Source organism: Mus caroli, chromosome 16 (assembly GCF_900094665.2).
Source record: "Mus caroli chromosome 16, CAROLI_EIJ_v1.1, whole genome shotgun sequence".
In the NCBI taxonomy this organism is placed as follows: Eukaryota; Metazoa; Chordata; class Mammalia; order Rodentia; family Muridae; genus Mus; species Mus caroli.
In genome coordinates, this window is record NC_034585.1 from 29,762,896 (window position 1) to 29,783,536 (window position 20,641).

The following is a 20,641-nucleotide window of genomic DNA, read 5'->3' on the forward strand; positions in this document are numbered from 1 at the left end:
ACCACACAGGTCTCACCATCATCCCAGAATATGTCAACAGTGTCAACACCCATCACTTCTACTCAAGAATTGTCAACCCTTCCTCAGAGCCANCACACTGGAAGCAAGGGGACCAGCAGCAATCCTCAAACTACCACCACCCCAGAGGTGACCACATCAACTCTTTCAGCCTCCTCACGTGACCAAATTCAAACAGAGACAAGTTCCCAAAGAAAAATCTCTCCTGGGGAGACAACCACCTCACATGCTTCCAGCTTGAGCAGTTCAGCACCAAGTACAACACACATGTTATCCACAACATCCTCTACTCAAAGTACCTCAGTATACACAGGACACACAACAGCAGTAAGGACTCAAGGTTCTACACCTGCAACCACACAGATCTCACCTTCATCCCAGATTATGTCAACAGTGTCAGCACCCATCACTTCTACTCACAAATTGTCAACCCTTCCTCAGAGCCAATACACTGGAAGCAAGGGGACCAACAGCAATCCTCCAACTACCACCACCCCAGAGGTGACCACATCAACTCCTTCAGCCACCTCTCCTGACCAAATTAAGACAGAGACAAGTTCCCAAAGAACAATCTCTCCGGGGGAGACAACCACCTCACATGCTCCCATCATGAGCAGCTCAGCTCCAAGTACAACACACATGTTATCCACAACATCCTCCACTAAAAGTACCTCAGGAGACACAAGACACACAACAGCAGTAAGGACTCAAGGTTCTACACCTGCCACCACACAGACATCACTGACACCTTCATCCCAGAACATGTCAACAGTGTCAGCACCCATCACGTCAACTCAAATTTTGTCAACCTTTCCTCAGAGCCAACACACTAGAAGCAAGGAGACCAACAGAAATCCTCAAACTACCACCACCCCAGAGGTAACCACATCAACTCCATCTGCCACCTCCCATGACCAAATTAAGACAGAGGCAAGTTCTCAAAGAACAATCTCTCCTGGGGAGACAACCACCTCACATGCTTCCAGTATAAGCAGTTCAGCTCCAAGTACAACACACACACACATGTTATCCACAACATCCTCCACTCAAAGTACCTCAGTAGACCCAAGACACACAACAGCAGTAAGGACTCAAGGTTCTACACCTGCCACCACACAGACCTCATTGACACATTTATCCCAGAATATGTCAACACTGTCAACACCCATCACCTCTACTCACAAATTGTCAACCCATCCTCAGAGCCAGCACACTGGAAGCAAGGGGACCAGCAGCAATCCTCAAACTACCACCACCACAGAGGTGACCACATCAACTCCTTCAGCCACCTCTCATGACCAAATTAAGACAGAGACAAGTTCCCAAAGAACAGTCTCTCCTGGGGAGACAACCACCTCACATGCTCCCAGCATAAGCAGTTCAGCTCCAAGTACAACACACATGTTANAGACAACCACCTCACATGCTCCCAGCATAAGCAGTTCAGCTCCAAGTACAACACACATGTTAACCACAAAATCCTCCACTCAAAGTACCTCAGTATACTCAGGACACACAACAGCAGTAAGGACTCAAGGTTCTACACCTGCAACCACACAGATCTCACCTTCATCCCAGAACATGTCAACAGTGTCAGCACACATCACTTCTTCTCACAAATTGTCAACCCTTCCTCAGAGCCAATACTTTGGAAGCAAGGGGACCAGCAGCAATCCTCAAACTACCACCACCCCAGAGGTGACCACATCAACTCCTTCAGCCTCCTCACGTGACCAAATTNAGACAGAGACAAGTTCCCAAAGAACAATCACTCCTGGCGAGACAACCACCTCACATGCTTCCAGCATGAGCACTTCAGCTCCAAGTACAACACACATGTTAACCACAAAATCCTCCACTCAAAGTACCTCAGTAGACACAGGACACACAAGTGCAATAACTACTCATGGTTCTACACCTGACACTCTACAGGTCTCACCGACACCTTCATCCCAGAATATGTCAACAGTGTCAATGCTCAGCACTTCTACACAGGAATTAACATCACTTCCTCAGAGACAACACACTGGAAGCATGGAGACCAGCAGCCAACCTCAGAATATCTCCTCTACAGTGGTGACCACATCAACTCTTTTATCATTCTCAAGGGGATCCACTGAATCGCAAACGGTGTCTTGGGGAAAGTCCTCCTCAGTGACAATAACTACCCTACCTACTCCTGTCAGGAATACCTCACCTGCATCCACATCAGGCATCCTCACCACCACCTCAGGAAACACAGGGCACACAGCTGTAACTGGAAGCCTCGGTGTGTTCACATCCAGAGTCACAAGCACAAGTCTAGCTGGACAGTCCACAGTAGTGCATAGCACCCCTGCTCAGCCATTGTCCGCACATTCTCAGAGTCACCGGACTGATGGCACGGGGACACCCAGCACGTCTCAAACTAGCATCCTCACAGAAGTGACCTCAGAAAAGCATCTTGCCTCTTCACCTGGACCCACTGTGACAGAGACCTTTTCTCATGTGTCATCCTCCTCAGGTGAGTCAGCTACCTAGCATTACAGGCAAGGGTGAGGAGGTATCCCAGTGGTGAATGGTGACTGGCCCTCCATTCTTCCTGCCGCCTTTTCTTATGCATGGAGGCCCTGGCTGTTGACCAGCATAGAGATAAACATTTTAGCTGTCTCTCCAAGCTTCTCATTTTCTGTGACTCTCATGCTCTCAGATGTAAAACCCACTCCTATCTTCTACCCCTACATGTCCAGGATTGACTACGAAGACAGACAATGACAGAAACACAACAGTCTCAGCCACCTCCTGGACCCTTACTACCCACAGCCCAACCACAGCCTCCAGGTCAACAGTGCCCCTGCCTTCTCTTTTACCAGATCAGGGTAAGTGATACCAATGAGGTAGAACCCCGGTGTCTTCTACCTGAGCCGAATGGGAAGGCTGTAGCTGTGGTTGCTAGACTGCACTTGCTAATCTAGGTCCGTGTGTGTAGCTGAGGGATCCTTTTTTTTTTTTAATTTGTAGTGTGTTCTATCCACGCCACAAATAATCCACCCTTTTCCCTGTGGTTCCTCTAGACCAGTAGTTCTCAACCTGTGGATCATGACAATTTGGGGAATCATGACAATTTGGGGGATCATGACAATTTGGGGGGTCAAACAACCCTTTCACAGGTGTTGCCTAAGATCATCAGAAAACACAGATATTTGCATTGTGATTCTTAACAGTAGCAAAATTACAGTTATGAAGTAGCAACAAAAATAATTTTGTGGCCGGTCAGTGGTGGCACATGCCTTTAATCCCAGCACTTGGGAGGCAGAGGCAGGTAGATTTCTGAGTTCAAGGCCAGCCTGGTCTATAGAGTTTGTTCCAGGACAGCCAGAACTACACAAAGAAATCCTGTCTCTAAAAACCAAAAAAAAAAAAAAAAAAAGAAAGAAAGAAAGAAAGAAAGAAAGAAAGAAAGAAAGAAAAGGAGAAGAAAAAAATAATTTTGTGGTTGGGGTCACTACAGCCTGAGGGACTGTATTGAAGGGTCACAGCATTAGGACGGTTGAGAACCAGTGTGCTAGAGAGATGAGGGATGAATGCTCACTCTCATCCTGCTTCCTCACACTCTCTGCTCTCTAGGATTAGAGATTACAGGGAACAAGGAGACAGCCCCAAAACTGGGTACTGAATGCTATTTTGTGCTGGGTGGTGGAAATAGGAAAATATTCAAGGGCTGATGAACTGGTCCACTGATGAAAGACCAGGATACTAGAGACAAACACTGAAGAGCCCGTAAGGGATATGGGAGTAGGGTAACGGTGGACAGGAGGCTCCCTGGTGATAACTAGCGGAGAGGGAGAGCACCCTAGATAGGCCAATGGTCTGAGCAGATGGAGTAAAGCCACGGGAGTGAAATGATCGTCCTTGTTTTGAGTTGGGTGGAGAACTCCAAAGTATTTGGCATTGTCCAGGAACTGAGTAGGTAAGGGAATCAGGGAAGATACAGCTCTACACAGTGGTGGCTGGTATGGATAAACCTGGAGGGTCAATTGAGGCATCAGTGAGGAAGCCAAGAGACTGTGCTAAGCCAATCAAGGCCATGTAGTATAGGGTTAGACCCATGTGGGAAACACTTAAGACATAGTTTCCCAAACTGGAATCTGAGGACATACAGGGTGGCCTTGGGCAATTCGGGGGTGGGTGGGAGTGTCTTCAAGTTTATCTGAAGAAGTACCGCTGTAGGAAATAGGTGTCATTTTATGAAAAGGTCTTTAAGTGACTAGTCTTTGCTGTTTTGGAGTTTTGTCTTTTTTCGTCTTTTCGCCCTTTAGTAGTTTTGACTTCCCAGTCATAAGGTATCCTATGGTGATATCCTAACATCAGGATGGTTATATCCGGATGCTCTAACCTGAGGGATGATGAGGGTTCCAGCTGAGAAGTAAACAGATGTGTATAGAGAGGTAGAACGAAGTGTAAGATCTACGGGAGTTGCTTCTGAAAGAGGAGACAGGTTAGGGGAAGCTCTCTCAGGGTCCTCCTGAACCTGAAAGGAGGGATGACCCTCAAGGACTCTGCTCTCTCCTCTGTCCTTGTCTAGGCATTTCCCTCTTCCCCTACGGGTCTGAAGTCGGAGACCAGAATTTGTTTGCCAGGACTGTGGATTTTAACTCACCAGTCTTCAAGATCCTGATTGGCTTTCCCCTCGGCTCCTCCCTGCGGGATTCCTTCTACGTGAGTCTCTGACTGTAGCCTTGGGTCACGTCTGTGGCCTGTGTTCTTTGGGCCCTGTTTCTCTGCAGAGATGGCCCATGACATAGCAGAAGAAAGAATGGAGGTCACTTTGCTGTACAACACTTTTGTAGCCTTCTTTTATGTCAGAGTTTCTAGTTGTGGGAAGCCACACCTCCCTGCCCATGTGGAAAAAAACATCCTTACCCTGGTAAAAGGGATCGTGGCTGCGTCACAGATTTTTTTTTTTTTTTTTTTTTTTTTTTTACTGAGGAAGAAGCTAAGCTTAGAAACTTGATTGGTTCTCACCATTTCTATTTCCCTGGGTTACTTCCTGATTCCCTGGGAACAGCAACCCTGGCTTTTCTTGCCCTCAGGGACAGGAGTAGGGACACCCAATGAGAGCTCAGCACAGTAAGGGAAATGAGGACATTGACCCCTTTACCCTCATCTGATATGTCACAAGCTTCAAGAAAGGGTGAGACACTTTACCAAGAAGGCTTTGCTCTGAGGCAAGCCTGGATGCAGGCCAAACACCGCCTACTACTTTGGACTGATGTGGGAATGTCCTGATAGGGATGAGTATTTGTGAAGTTGCTAAGTTTTGAGTTCTCCTGGAAGGCTAAAAGTGCACAAGGGGGCCGTCAAGGTTGATACCTCAAACCCTCTGCACAGACGGGCTTTTAAGGGGAGCTCTTCTGAGGAACTGGCCCTAGACTAGGATAACCCTTCCCTCATTCCTCCCTAACCAAGAACCCTTGTGCTCAGGTTACAGATAATGGTCAGATCATTTTCCCAGAATCAGACTACGACGTCTTCTCCTACCCCAACCCACCTCAAAGAGGCTTCACTGGAAGGGAGCGCGTAGCCATGGTGGCCCCGTTCTGGGCTGATGCTGATTTCTCTAGCTCCAGGGGAGCCATATTTTACCAGGTGGGTCATTCAAGTCCTTGGCAGTCAGTAACTCCCAGCATCCTGCCTGGAGGGATCAAGGTCATGTCAAGAGCACATCAAGGGCATTGTATCCCATGGAATGTGATTTTCATGGAAAAGGACTGAAGTTTAAATACAGGGTGCAGAGGGAGCTGAGGAAGAATGCTAAATAGACTCTGGAACACCCTACTCCAACCATGTAAAGACCTGCAGGTGACAGGGACAGAGGTTGAGTCCAGCAGAACCCTGTCCCAGCCGCACCAACACTCCTGAATTAAGTTAACAATGCCAGCCTGTGAATGTGCAGAGCAGAGGCTGTCATAGCAAATAAGTTTTGTGTGCCTGCCGCTGACAAAGCTCTACCTCGGTTTCAAAGATGGACAGACCTGCATCTGTCTTTAAGGAGTTACAAGCTAGACATGGGAATGTAAAAATAGACACAAATGGTCATACCATGCAAGCTGTTTTAAACTAAGGGATGTATCAATTCAATTCCATAAGGCTTGAATTTCTGGATAGGGCCCCTCTAGTTCACATGTCCCAGATTCTCCTTGATTTTAAAATCAAAAGGGTTTGTAAAAATTCACACTTGGGAAAAAGATGTACAGGTAGTCAGAAGTGATGAGCATCCCCATGCAGGAAGCGGGGACCCCTTAGGGCAGCAATTTTCAATCCTGCTAATGCTGTGATCCTTTAATATGGTTCCTTGTATCATGCCATTGCTACTTCATACCTGTAAGTTTGCTACTGTGATAAGTCATAATGTAAATATCTGATATGTGACCGTTGTTAAAGGGTCGTTTGACCTGCCCCTCCCCGCCAAAAGGGTCATGACCCTCAGGTTGGGAATCACTGCTTTATGGGCATTTAAGGGACCCTCACTTCCTTGTTCTTACCTACCTTCCTTTCCTAGGAATATGTCACATTTTACAATGAACACCATCAGCTAATCCGGGAGGTGGAGACTTTGATTAACGATTTCACAAGGGGCTGGGACTTCAGAGCCAAGTGGACACTGAAGGTCACCTGGGTCAATGTTCCTGCCTATACTGCCCAAGAGAGCTTTGGGGTGAGTGGATCATGGAACGGCTCCTGTGGCCCTTCTGGGAGTCGAACATACCATTATCCTATGTGGGAGCTATCTTTCCAAGACTACCCTGGCTGGAGAAAAAAATTGCTGCTTATAGCATCCCTCGAGAGCATGATCTACTGAGTGCCCACAGTGGGCCAGGCCTGCCTTACCTCAGAAACAACAGCTGCGTTTACAGGCAAGAATGTCTGGTGACTGACGACGTCATATGCCTTACACGAGTCCTTTGCTATAGTGAAATATCAGTACGGGGCACTCAAACAGTTTACCAGCTACCTACTTTGCATAGATAGGGCACATGTAAGTCCTCCATACCACACAAGTGGAGGGGACACCTGGACAATGTCCTTACATGTCCAGAGGGAGACATAAGGAGATCCTCTCAGCTCTATGGTCTTATCTAACCTCTAAGGTTCCTGCATCTCTCTTACAAGCCTTCTTTTAACTGGATTGCAGCCCTTTAAAAAAAGATTTATGTATTTATTTTATGTATATGAATACACTGTAGCTGTACAGATGGTTGTGAGCCTTCATGTGGTTGTGGGGAATTGAATTTTAGGACCTCTGCTTGTTCCAGTCAACCCCGCTTGTTCCAGTTGGCCCCTCTCGCTTGGGTCAACTCTGCTCGCTCAGTCCCTGCTTGCTCTGGCCCAAAGATTTATTTATTATTATACATAAGTACACTGTAGCTGTCTTCAGACACACCAGAAGAGGGCGTCAGATCTCATTACCGGTGGTTGTGAGCCAACATGTGGTTGCTGGGATTTGAACTCAGGACCTTTGGAAGAGCAGTCAGTGCTCTTAACCACTCAGCCATCTCTCCAGCCCCAACCCACAGCCCTTTATTTCCTCTCCCTGAAAAAAAAAGTTACAAGGAAGGAAAATAGGGCATGCTAAGATCTTCTGCACCCAGGGTAAGTGTTACCCTAATCACAGCAAGCACGCAGTAGGTGCAGCCCAGATGGACCAGGAATAGGTGACATCCCTGTGTCTGCTCAGAGGTGTGGGAGACACCAGGGAGGAAACCTCAGATCTCTCAATGACATCTCCGTTTGTCTCTCCCCAACTTCCAGACCAATACCTACCAAGCCATCCTCTCCACAGATGGGAGCAGATCCTATGCCCTGTTTCTCTACCAGAACGGTGGCATGAGGTGGGATGTGACCCAGGAACCATACAACCGGGTGCTCATGGGCTTCTCCAGGTAAGACGGGATGGGCTTGCTGTCAGCACTGGACTGTGAGAGCTAAGTGTGCCCTACTCACACTCCCATCCCATCCTTGAATACGCAGCTCTTCCTGATGAAAACCCCCCATTCATCCTGGCACTGTCTCCATTCCAACACCTGTGTACCAGAGTCCTTTAACCTTTGACCTCCTTGGTTTCTTTCCACTGACATTAGCTGACTTCTCAGCTAGTAGCCACTTATTATACCTATTACGTCATATACATTATGTATTTACTGTTTGTTTTCTTCGGTGATCACAGCCACCAACGATAGTTGATGACTATCCTACAGATAAAATCCTTATCCTATAGGTAAGGAAACCTAGGTTCAAGCAGATGAGTCATTTGCCCAAAGTCAGAGAGTTTCAACGTGGCAAAGTGGGTATCAGAACACAGGCCCTCCAGAGTGGAATTTGTGATCCACACAGGTTAGATGGGGAAGGAGAGAGGAGAAGGGCCGTGGCTGGCTGTGTGTGGGCTCTTGCACATGAAGGAGCCACAGCCTCTGAAAGAACAGCTCCCAGCCGCCAGCTTGTGTGGCAATTGGTTGTGAAGGTCACACATGATCTGTTACTGAGCGGTTGTCACAGATGGGTTTCTTTTACATTAGGGTGTGTTTGGCCTGCCTAGCATGGCTTTGACTGGCTTTTGATGTGCAATGAAAGAAGAAAGCATGTAATTACCCAGGCAGCTAGCAATTCCACACTGTCCTCAGTGAACCCCACCGAGACGTCATGCATGTATTTGTCCTCTAGCCTGCGTGACTATAGAGCAAAGACCAGGAGTCGCTTTCTGTGGACATGCTCCTGTAGTAGTAGTGAGGCTGCTACTGCAGACTTCCTTCCATCCTGGACCCACACTGTGACAGTGGAGGTGGTAGGCCCTTCTATGTGGTCTCCACTCAGATGTGAGGGATGTAAAAATGTCACTGCGTTGAAGCCTTAAACGATGGAAGGCTCTTTCACCCAGATATAAACCCCCCAAAGTCAGACCAGATCACCAAGTTAGTAAGTGCAGAAGCAAGGGCTGAAAGTGACTGCCTGACCCCGAGACTGACCTGGAAGCACCTCCTGCAGTATGTCCTTAGATAGCTTCAGAGGAAACAAAGGGAAATCTGGCCTCACTCCATGGCTTCCACACCCGGTGTGTACTGAGTGAGCCTGCTGATGTCTCCCTGATGAGATGTGGGACAACGCAGAACCTCCCCGCCCCTACCCATCTTCTCTTCCTTCTCCCCCTTGGTACTGGGACTGTGGTTCAATCTGGGCTGCTCACCTGACTGAGCCATGGGCTACCAGCTGCTGACCGGGAGCTAGCTGGGATGACTGACAAACTCAACGTATGAGTAGCTTTCTTTCAAAATGAGAGCAAAGAGCTTGAGTGTGACCCGGAGACCTGAGAGTCTTTCCTTTGCCTGCAGTGGAGATGGGTATTTTGAAAACAGCCCGCTGACATTCCGGCCAGCAATGGAGAAGTACCGTCCAGATCGATTCCTGAATTCCAAATTAGGTAAAAGTGCCACCCACCATATATGAGCTGGCTTCAGGCTTCCCTTGCTTTCTATACCATATGCCATGACAGTCCTAGACAGATGTAACCTCTCCATCACCCCGAAGAGCATCCTGCACAAACCAACCACCTACAGGGTCATCCACAGTTAATCCTGCCTGGACCTTTTCATACTCTCAGCCCCTATAAATCTTATTCTGTAGAAGAGACAAACCCAGAATGTCTGTCTATCTGTAGACACTCTGGTCCTGGAGTGGGGATGACAAGGTCACTGCAGGAAGGGAGATCGGTGTGGAGTTAGGATAACACATATAAATACCCCATTCCAGAGCTGGAGTAAGATCCTTAAAGAGATCTAGCAGGAGATATTGCAAAGGGCTGGCATTCACTCGGTCAACATTTATTGAGCATTTACTATCTGCCAGATGGTAGGTTAACTGACAGAAAAATGGAGAGAAAGAGGATGAAGGCCAATTATGTTGGCTCTCAACAAGCATTCACTATGGTGGAGACCCTAGTGTCCAGAGGCAAACTGTGGGGCTTCCTCTGAGACTCAGTCTAATATAGAGAGGTTCCAACAGGAAAGAAATGTCAGCTTCCAAAATGTGATGGAGAAAAGGGCATGCTAGCATTCGGGAGAGGTCAGTCGGGCAGATGCAAGTGTGAGGCCAGGTCTATTTGATCTGGGACAAAGAAGTTTGGCAATCAGACACGTAAGTTGGGTCAGGTGACAGGTGGGTGCCACCCTGTGGACGAGCATCTCTGTTACATCAGGGATCTTTATCAGACACATCCGCTGTGTCTTAGGATATCTCATGGAGTGTGTGTGTGTGTGTGTGTGTGTGTGTGTACAGAGCATTATAAGCAATGTTATTCTTCTGAAAACAGTTGTTTCATTCATGTGGATATAGGGTTGAAAATCTCCTACTTTAGATCATATTTTGTTCAGGGATGGGGGAAGTCTCTGGAGTCCACTCCTCTCCCTAAAGTTGTGTATACAATATGAAACGTCCAATGAATTGAAGGTTTAAACTTTACAACCCCGCTGAAGATTTTTCTGGTTACTTCTCCCTTTCCAAGATGGTGTCTGGGCCCAAAAGAGGCTTCCCCAGACTCACAGTGATAGAGTAAGGCCCCACGAGCATGCCAACTTCTCTGTGGCTTCCAGCTAGTTTCTGGGCATGGACCTCTGTCCTGGTTGTTTCGGCCACTGAAAGGGAAGGGGAGGGTGCGTCATGAAACCGAGTGTCTGGTGGCATGACTGGGTGGATGGATGTCTTTAGGGGAGGAAGTGAAGTGCTTTGGGAAGTAGAAGGCATGACCGAGAGTGATAGCGAGCTAGAGCTAGCAAGAGAGAGAAAGCAAGAGGGTGAGAGCGAGGAGAGAGAGAGAGAGAGAAGAATGAGAGAAGGTAGGCAGGTCAAGTTGGATCATAGTAATGCCCCCTGCCCTGCACCTGTCCCAGAGTTTTGCCCTAAGGTCCAGGATTTGAGCATTTGGAGCTTATGTGCAAGGTGGTTTGGAGAGAAATCACTGCCATTCTGAAGTGGGTCCCCTCCTAGGAAGCGCTATCCAGAGAGGCAGGACATGGATGGAGGATGCAGCCATGAGTTTGCGTTGTGTCTGAAGCTGGAACTGAGCTTGCAGCCTGTGTCCTGACATAAGCACTGCTTTCCTTGTTCCTCAGGCATCCGGGGACTGCAGGTCTACAGGCTGCACAGGGAGGAGCGGCCCAACTACCGGCTCAAGTGCCTGCGGTGGCTGGAGAGTCAGCCTCAGCAGCCCAGCTGGGGCTGGAGCTCAGTTTCCTGCCCTTGCTCCTGGCAGCAGGGACAACGGGACTTTCGGTTCTGGCGCATCAACACAGGTGATGCCTCCTTCCTGCCCTTGACAAGCCCACCAGCCATCACCTCTGCTCACACCTGTCCTGCCCTCTCCCAGACACGCTGAGCCCCTCCCCCCACAGAGAGACAGCACCCCAAAACACACACACACACACACACACACACACACACACACGCACACACAGACAGTCCCTTCCGCCTCACCTGTCACAAGCCCCTGGACCTGAGGATGTCTGGTCTCTTTGCAGGTTGGTGGGACAGGCAGCTGTGCAGCTTCTCCTCTGGGCGAGGGGGCGTGTGCTGCAGCTATGGTGCCCGGGGAGAGTTTCGAGAAGGCTGGAGAATGCACAGTCCTTGGCAGTTTGGTAAGTATCTTCCTGGAGACCTTAACCCCGCCCGCGGCTCTTCTCAGACAGGCTACAGGACCTTCCGGATGAAGCCTCTTGATCCCAGTGCTTCCCAGATGCTTTCTCTCTGGTCTCAGTCCCCTGATCTTGAGAAGTTCAGAACCTGCCATCTTCCTTGTGGTCTCTCAGATTAGGACAGAATGTGTCTTCCTCTACCTTCATTTGGCCTTGTGCCCTCAGCCCAAGGTGGAGAATCTTTCTAGGCCAAGGAAGAGGGCCTACTTTGATGTTATCCTCTGGTCCCATGTTAACAGGATGTTTTGGGGGAAAGACTTAGAATCACCTCACCATAGAGACCTTCCAAGGGAGCCAGGGTACACAGAGGTAAATAGAGCGGGGTGGCTTGCATCTGCCCACCCTGGGGACTGCTCTAGTCTCTAGTTAATCTTCATGCCATCATCTCTGGTCTCCCTTCCGCTGGCTCTCTGAAGGCTTGTACTATGTGCTATAATAATAACCCCACCTTTCACTCAACGAGGACGCACAATGTCATTTGATCATTGGTCACTGGCAGCCATTTGGGCGCAGAAGGATATGTACTGTGCCACGCCTGACTCCTCTTGCCGCTGATACCACCATACTCTTCCAAACATGCCAGTTGCTTCCCCGGGGCCCCCGCCCTCTGACAAACTGTTCTTCTTCACAGACGAGGAGCAGGAGGCGCAGAACTGGTGCTGCCAATGGAACGACAAGCCCTCGTTCTGTGTCCGATACCAGCTTAGGCGGCCCCGTGTCAGCTGCGCTGGGTACAGGCCCCCACGGCCCGGTGAGCATCATGGTTGGGGTGGATTAGCAAGGGGCCAACTTCCTAGAACAGAACTGCAGCCACAGGGATGATGTTGACAGGTCTTGTGTGAAGCTAACAGCAAACAGAGGGACTTTGGACATGGCTTTTGCAAAGGGGTGAGGACTGAGGCCAGGGACTACAAGGGAAGAGGACTTTGGGGGTAATTCTGGATGCCTGGAGAATTTGCCCAAGTTCGAGTCTACCGAGATGGAAGCCCTTACCTGCTGGGAGTAAGAGACCATGGCCCTAACTGGCTGGCATGTAACCTCCTTTCTTTTAGCTTGGACATTTGGTGACCCCCACATCACTACTTTGGACAACGCCAACTTCACCTTCAACGGGCTGGGGGACTTCCTGCTGGTCCAGGCCCAGGACAGAAATTCCTCCTTCCTGCTGGAGGGCCGCACTGCCCAGACTGGCACTGCCAAGGCCACTAACTTCATTGCCTTTGCGGCTCAATACAACACCAGCAGCTTGAAATCTCCCATCACAGTAAGTAAGGGGTACCTAGGGTATCCTTGCAATCCCTTCCCCAGAACCCCTCAGAGACCGTCAGCTGGACACTGGAAAAGGAAGAGTACAAAGAAAGGAGGGAGATTCCCTGTCTGCTTTTCTCACTGCTGTGCCCAAGTACATGACAGGGAACCACTTAAAGGAAGAAAGGGCATGCTGGACAATTTTCTGTCACTTTGAAGTAGGGATCAACTGAGAGGAGAGAACCTCAATTAAGAAAATGCCTCCATACAGTTGGGCTGTAGACAAGCCTGCAGGGCATTTGCATAATTAGTGATTGATGGGGAGGGCCCAGCCCATTGTGGGTGGTGCCATCCTTGGCCTCGTGGTCCTGGGTTCTATAAGAAAGCAATCTGAGCAAGCCATGAGGAGCAAGCCAGTAAGCAGCATCCCTCCATGGGATCTACATCAGCTCCTGCCTCCAGGTTCCTGCCTGGCTTGAATTCCTGTCTTAACTTCCTTCATATGCACAGTGATGTTGAAGCATAAGCCAAATTAACCCTTCCCTCCCGGGGTTGCTCCAGTCCTGGTGTCTCTTCACAGCAATAGTAGTAACTCTAACTAGGACAAAGGGTTTCTTTTGATTCATGGTTTATGGATGAAGTCAGCACATCATGGCACCAAGAGTATTGGGGAGGCTGTGACATATTGTGTCTGCAGTCACAGTGGGAGGAATGCTGGCACTCAGCATTCTTTTTATTCAGTCTGGGTCCCCAGTCCACACAACAATCCTGCCCACATTTGGAGTATATCTGGCCTTCTTTTCAGTTAAATATCTCTGGAAACACTCACGCAGGGATAACCAGAGATGTATTTTCATGGTGATCCTACATCCTGGAACAAAGGGACACATCTATAGTGGAGAGAGCAGAGTAAAACCCGGAAGTGGCAGAATTACGATACAGTAATAGTCATCTCTTACTGTTTGGCATTGACACAATCACTGGGCTACCGGTGAGCTTTCGATGTCACTGTTGTCTTACGACGCAGTGGGGACAAGGGTACTGTCTGCTCCACAAGGCTGGTGTGAGACAGCCTGGCCCCCACTGAGCTCTCTGCCCATGATAAGGATATGTTTGCATGTCTGGCCTCATTTCCAGGCCTCTGCTGTGCCTGCTGGTTGGGCTTAGGCCTCCTCCAATTCTTTCCCAGGTTCAGTGGTTTCTTGAGCCCAGTGACAAAATCCGAGTTGTATACAATAACCAGACTGTGGCCTTTAACACCAGAGACACTGAAGGTAGGCTCCATCATGTCAGCATGTACCCCACTCTACATCCTCAGTCCCCGGGAGTGGTGTGCTCAGGGAGGGTAGGGTGGGGGCTGGGGTAGAGGCTACAACAGCCAGAAAGTAATGTTTGTCCCACCTGCTGTCCCTAAACTGCTCCCCTGGAAGACCTTCACCCAGCCTGGGCGTAGAGCGTTCCACGTTTCCTACCCCAGAAGGGAGAAGGGTCTAGAGGCTGGTCTGGATGGTGTGGGGCCGTTAATTGAGGCATGATCGGGATATCCCGGTACCCTCTGTGTCATGAGTCACTGTTGCCGAGTCCAAGGGGGGCATGCCGGCTGCTGTGTCACTTGTTGGCCTGTCTTCCAGGCTTGCCCATATTCAATACCACCGGTGTTCTGCTGACCCAAAATGGCTCCCAAGTCTCAGCCAACTTTGATGGGGCAGTGACTATCTCTGTGATTGCTCGCTCCAACATCCTTCATGCCTCCTCCAGCCTATCAGAGGAATATTGCAACCACACAGAGGGCCTTCTGGGTAAGATGCAGAGATCAGACTATACCAAGGCAGCTATCCCTCCTTTGGACTTCCCTGCCCTGCCTAGTTCTTCCTCAGTCCCTTAGGGCACACAGAGGGGCTACTTCACATACTGTTTAGGCTAATTTCCTGCTTGGCATTTTTTTTAAGGAATTATGAAGGAGATGCTATGGGGAAAGTGGCGGCTCAGCTGTCCCCTTCCTCCCCTCCCTTTCCCTTCCCTACTTATCCTGTTTTTAGTCTTGTCTCCTTCCTTCCTCCCATCTTCCCCCACATTCTTCTTGGCTTTCTTCTCCTTTTTAAAAGCACAATGGCAGGGATGAGTGCATGGTCCTCTCCCACCTCCTGGGATCTGGGACAGATGCAGCTGCCCCGTTGAATGCCCCTGGGAGACAGGGAGCCTGTGGTATCGCACCTCCTGCTCTGTCCCACAGGAGTGTGGAATGACAATCCAGAAGATGACTTCAGGATGCCCAATGGCTCCACCATCCCCTCAAACAGCTCTGAGGAGATCCTTTTCTACTATGGAATGACATGTGAGTCTGGGGGTCCTCAGGCCACTGGGGCAGGTCAGTGAGGGAGCTGCTGTGTTGTCTCTCTTGTGCTTGTAGGATCTTATGCATCCTTGGGAAGGTCTGAAGACCTTGCCACTGTCCCATGTCTGTCCCCTGCTCCCACCCTAGCTGCATGTCTCTTCCAGGAAGGGAGGAAAGGAGTGGGTGGTCTTCACTCACTGAAGCAGGGATTTCCAGACTCTGAAATTATCCTGTTCCTACCAGCTCCCAGGCCACCACCTTACACACAAAACCATATACAGAGGGCTAGGGTGGGCACAAGTGAAATATGACTGGCGTCTCATACCACCCTTGTACCTCCTGTGTTACAGGGCACGTCAACGGAACAGGCCTCCTTGGGATAAGGGCAGATCCGCTGCCTACCAATTTCACCCCCATCTTTCTGTCTCAACTGTTGAATCAGAGTGCCTCGGGTGAAGACTTGGCCTCTGGGTGCAAAGGCGACAGAAAGTGCATGTTTGACATCCTGGCCACGGGAAACAGAACTATTGGACAAAGCACCAATTCCATCCTTAATGAGTTCCAACATATGAATGACACCCTCAGTAAGTGACACAAGGAAGGTCAGGGAGACATTTCCAGAGATGGGGAGCAGGCAAGGACCCCCATTTCATGGCATTCCCTCAAGCTCCACATCTTTATTCCTTTAATGGGCCAAATCCTCCCAGCTCCCTCAGGGCCTCTGATGGACAGCAAGGGATTCACTTCCCTTTACTGCCCTATGCACTCTGCCACCCAGAACTCCTTTCCTGACACCCCCTTCTCCTCCCCTCCCTCCACCCCACTGGCTTTTTTGGGCTCACTGGAAACTTTGCACGTGCCTTTCCTTTTTTATTATTTTTATTTTTATTTATTTTTTAATTAGGTATTTTCTTCATTTGCATTTCAAATGCTATCCCAAAAGTCCCCCATACCTTCCCCCCCTCCCCTCCCTACCCACCCCCACTTCTTGGCTCTGGCGTTCCCCTGTATTGAGGCATATAAAGTTTGCAAGACCAAGGGGCCTCTCTTCCCAATGATGGCTGACTAAGCCATCTTCTGCTACATATGCAGTTAGAGACACGAGCTCCGGGGGTACTGGTTAGTTCATATTGTTGTTCCACCTATAGGATTGCAGACCCCTTTAGCTCCTTGGGTACTTTCTCTAGCTCCTCCATTGGGGGCCCTGTGTTCCATCCAATAGCTGACTGTGAGCATCCACTTCTGTGTTTGCTAGGCCCTGGCATAGTCTCACAAGAGACAGCTATATCAGAGTCCTTTCAGCAAAATCTTGCTGGTGTATGCAATGGTGTCAGCGTTTGGAGACTGATTATGGGATGGATCCCTGGGTGTGGCAGTCTCTAGATGGTCCATCCTTTCGTCTCAGCTCCAAACTTTGTCTCTGTAACTCCTCCCATGGGTGTTTTGTTCCCAATTCTAAGAAGGGGCAAAGTGCCCACATTTTGGTCTTCGTTCTTCTTGAGTTTCATGTGTTTTGCAAATTGTATCTTGTATCTTGGGTATTCTAAGTTTCTGGGCTAATATCCACTTGTCAGTGAGTACATATCATGTGTGTTCTTTTGTGATTGGGTTACCTCACTCAGGATGATACCCTCCAGGTCCATCCGTTTGCCTAGGAATTTCATAAATTCATTCTTTTTAATAGCTGAGTAGTACTTCATTGTGTAAATGTACCACATTTCCTGTATCCATTTCTCTGTTGAGGGACATCTGGGTTCTTTCCAGCTTCTGAATATTATAAATAAGGCTGCTATGCACATGCCTTTCTCTTGCAAGGCTCTCTCGACAGACAGCCACAGGCAGGCCACTGCCTTCTTAAGCCCTGGGACCGCCATGTTTTATATTTCACGTTTATTCACACTCCATTTTTGTTTTTAGCATTTATAACTAGTAAGAGCATCTTATAATTTATAATTCCCTTAGGCCTCTTTTTCTATCACTTGTTCATTGCTATAGAGATTAGGGCCATCTGTATATCACATGCTCAATAAATCTTTTGATGAAACTTATTAATATGCAATGGGGTGGAAATAACAGGCTTCCGAGATATGGAGCTTTGAGAGAGCTTGACTTCTCTTTCTGGGAAGATGGAATGTCCGTCTACATACCACACTCATGGGTTTCAGCTTTTCTCAAGGGTAAGACTGACATCTTTTCTCAAGGCCCAGCATGGCAGGCATTCTGTTCAGGAGACTAGGTGCTGGAGAGATGGCTCAGCGGTTAAGATCAGTGGTCGTTCTTCCAGAGGACCTGGGTTCAGTTTCTAGCACCCACATGGCAGCTCATAACCATCTGTAACTCCAGTTGCAATGTATCCAACACCTTCACACCGACACACGTACATACAAGCAAATCCATTGACATACACACAATAAAAATACAGTTCTAATTTTAAAAGAATATATACAAAAAGAAAAGAAAAGGAAAAGGCAGTCTAAAGGTTAGACAGTGGGCAGCACAAACCCAACATGCTCGGCACCATTTGCAGAGCACAGAGGAAGACTGAGTTCTGCTCCCAGAGGCCGGCCGCAGGCTTGGTAAGGACTCATAGGAAGAGTCATGGGGAAAGAGCAGGAAGGGAAGAATGGAGAGCGCCCTGTGAATAACTGGTCTCCGTGCTTCCTGTTTCAGATCAGTACCCACCCTCTATCAACTGCAGCAGCAAGATTCAAGCCTACAAGGGGCAGACAGTGACCACTGAGATCACCAGCAGCTCTAAGGATGTCACACTCAGCCTCTCCAAGAAATGTAGTGGCTTCAAGCTCTTTGGTATGAATCTTTGGCTGGCAATAGGATGGGAGGAGTCACCTTGGGCTGCCTTACGTCTCTTTATTCTGTACAGTGCCCTGCCTCTTTTTTTTTTTTTTAAATTTGAATATTCAAGACCAACAGACATTTTGCTCGTTCTTCCTTTCTTCCTTTCTTCCTTCCTTTCTTGTCTTTCTTCCTTTCTTCCTTCCTTTCTTGTTATTTTAAAAAAAGATTTATTTATTTATTTCATGTATGTGAGTACACTGTAGCTGTCTTCAGACACACCAGAAGAGGGCAACAGATCCCTGTTACAGATGGTTGTGAGCCACCATGTGGTTGCTGAGAATTAAACTCAGGACCTCTGGAAGAGGAACCAGTGCTCTTAACCGCTGAGCCATCTCTCCAGCCTGACATTTTTCTTTCTTTCCCCTCCTCTCATCTTGTTCTCTCTCTCTTCTTTTCCCTCCTCTCTCTCTCTCTCTCTCTCTCTCTCTCTCTCTCTCTCTCTCTCTGTCTCTCTCTCTGTGTCTCTCTCTCTCTCTCTCTCTTTCTCTCTGTGGGACAGGTTCTTTCTACAGTAGCCCAAGCTGGTCTGAAGCTTCCTATGTAACCTAGGCAACAAACAAACTTAAGGTTCTCCCAGCTCAGCCTCAGAACAAGTGTGATGGGGGTTTTTAACCAACCTAGAATTATTTGAAAGGGGGGGGGTCTAAAGTGAAGAGTTATCTTCATTAAGGCTGACCTGTGGGCATGTTTGTTGCAGTGGTGAGGGGTGTCTTGAGTGTCAGTTATGGTGACCTATGAACGTGGGTGGCACTGATTCATGGGCCAAGCTTTGAGCTGTTTAAGAATGAAGAAACTGGCAGAGCTGAAGCTTGCAAAGCGAGCAGCAGGCAGCATGGGCTTGATTGGATGTGATGATTAGCCAACTTCCCCTCTGTGATGGGCTTAAACCTGGAACCTTGAGCTTTTTTTTTTTTAAGATTTATTTATTATTATATATAAGTACAGTGTAGCTGTCTTCAGACACACCAAAAGAGGGCATCAGATCTTATTAAGGATGGTTGTGAGCCACCATGTGGTTGCTGGGATTTGAACTCATGACCTTCGGAAGAGCAGTCAGTGCTCTTACCCGCTGAGCCATCTCTCCAGCCCTAACCTTGAGCTTTTTAACTTCAACTATGTGCTTCTGTGGGTAGAGGTATGAACAGGTGCTAGAGGTGTTGGATCCCCTTGGAGCTGGAGTTATATAGGCAGTGTGAGGCGCCCGAGGGAGGTGCTGGGAACTGAACTCCCATCCTCTGAATGAGCAGAGCATGCTCTTAACCACTGAGCTACCTCTCCAGCCCCTGAGAAACAGCATTTCTGAAGATTGGTACTCACAGCTGGTCATAGCCGCTCAGGCAGGCAGTCCTTCTGGTAGGAAGGAGATTGCCATGAGACCAAGTCCAGTCTGGGATACAGAATGACACCCTGTCTCGAGAAAAACAAAATAATACCTATAGTTCAGAATGGGGGGGGGGCTCCCCAAGTGAGTAGCAGTAGGAGTTTAGATAAATTTAACTGAATGGGTAGACTGACTCTGGATACACACAGGTACTATAAAGGCCATTTTACCTCCATTTAATAACATGCAGTTTTTGAGACAAGGTCTCATTAGCTAGCTCTGGCTATCCTAGAATTCACTATGTAGAACAGGCTAGACTTGGACTTACAGAAGTTTGCCTGCCTGCCTCTGCCTCTTGGAATTAAAGGTATGTACCACCTTGAGCAGCTATATGCGCCGTTGTTAACCATCATGGAGCATTTACCAAGTTATTAGAATAATCAAGAATGAACATTAAAAAGACGAGTTTAGCCTAGTGGTGGCAGTACACGCCTTTAATCCTAGAACTCAGGAGACAGAGGCATTCAAATCTCTGAGTTCAAGGCCAGCCTGGCTTACAGAGGGAGTTTTAGGTCAGCCAGGGCTACACCCATAAACCCTGCCTCCTTGAAAAATCATCATCATCATCATCACCACCACCACCACCATCATCATCATCGTTTTCAGGGCTGGTGAGATGACTCAGCAGGCAAGAGCACTTGCACCAAACCTGATGACCTAAGTCTCATCCCTCGGACCTATGTAGTAGAAGGAAAAAACCAAGTTTTGCAAGCTGTCCTCTGACCACCACATGAATACTATGGCGTGAATACATGCTCCCCTATCCCCCACACACAAGATAAATACATGTGATAAAACCAATGAGTTTAGAGCATTATCATATCTATTAAATGAATAACACACTGTGGAATGAGATTAAAACATATAAACAGCTTCCCTGGTACTTTTTGCTGTTTTGATGGCCGTTAGCTATGCTTATCTGGTTTTCTGTCTCCTTGCCTGATTTTCTGGATTGGGACTAACACAATCCGTCTTCCCTTCTTAGTAATGGGATCTGAGGACCTGGGCTGGCAGCTGGGTTAAAGGGCCAAAGTGGGAAGGGATGGTGACTTTCTTTGCTAAACCAGAATCATCAGGGACCTG

At 48.4% G+C, this 20,641-nt stretch overlaps 1 protein-coding gene across 1 annotated transcript in view; it reads left to right on the top strand.

Moving 5' to 3' along the window:
* Muc4 (mucin 4, cell surface associated) overlaps nucleotides 1–20,641 on the top strand; it is a 49,204-nt gene that overhangs the window by 20,292 nt on the left and 8,271 nt on the right. Inside the window, exons 4-20 of the mRNA XM_021185610.1 lie at nucleotides 10–1,378; nucleotides 1,442–2,521; nucleotides 2,748–2,876; nucleotides 4,583–4,716; nucleotides 5,482–5,646; nucleotides 6,560–6,715; nucleotides 7,810–7,940; nucleotides 9,384–9,472; nucleotides 11,160–11,339; nucleotides 11,565–11,681; nucleotides 12,370–12,489; nucleotides 12,791–13,002; nucleotides 14,176–14,260; nucleotides 14,618–14,785; nucleotides 15,220–15,321; nucleotides 15,672–15,905; nucleotides 17,992–18,129. Coding sequence (XP_021041269.1) covers nucleotides 10–1,378; nucleotides 1,442–2,521; nucleotides 2,748–2,876; nucleotides 4,583–4,716; nucleotides 5,482–5,646; nucleotides 6,560–6,715; nucleotides 7,810–7,940; nucleotides 9,384–9,472; nucleotides 11,160–11,339; nucleotides 11,565–11,681; nucleotides 12,370–12,489; nucleotides 12,791–13,002; nucleotides 14,176–14,260; nucleotides 14,618–14,785; nucleotides 15,220–15,321; nucleotides 15,672–15,905; nucleotides 17,992–18,129 — 4,609 coding nt within the window. The remainder of the gene's footprint in view (nucleotides 1–9; nucleotides 1,379–1,441; nucleotides 2,522–2,747; nucleotides 2,877–4,582; nucleotides 4,717–5,481; nucleotides 5,647–6,559; nucleotides 6,716–7,809; nucleotides 7,941–9,383; nucleotides 9,473–11,159; nucleotides 11,340–11,564; nucleotides 11,682–12,369; nucleotides 12,490–12,790; nucleotides 13,003–14,175; nucleotides 14,261–14,617; nucleotides 14,786–15,219; nucleotides 15,322–15,671; nucleotides 15,906–17,991; nucleotides 18,130–20,641) is intronic.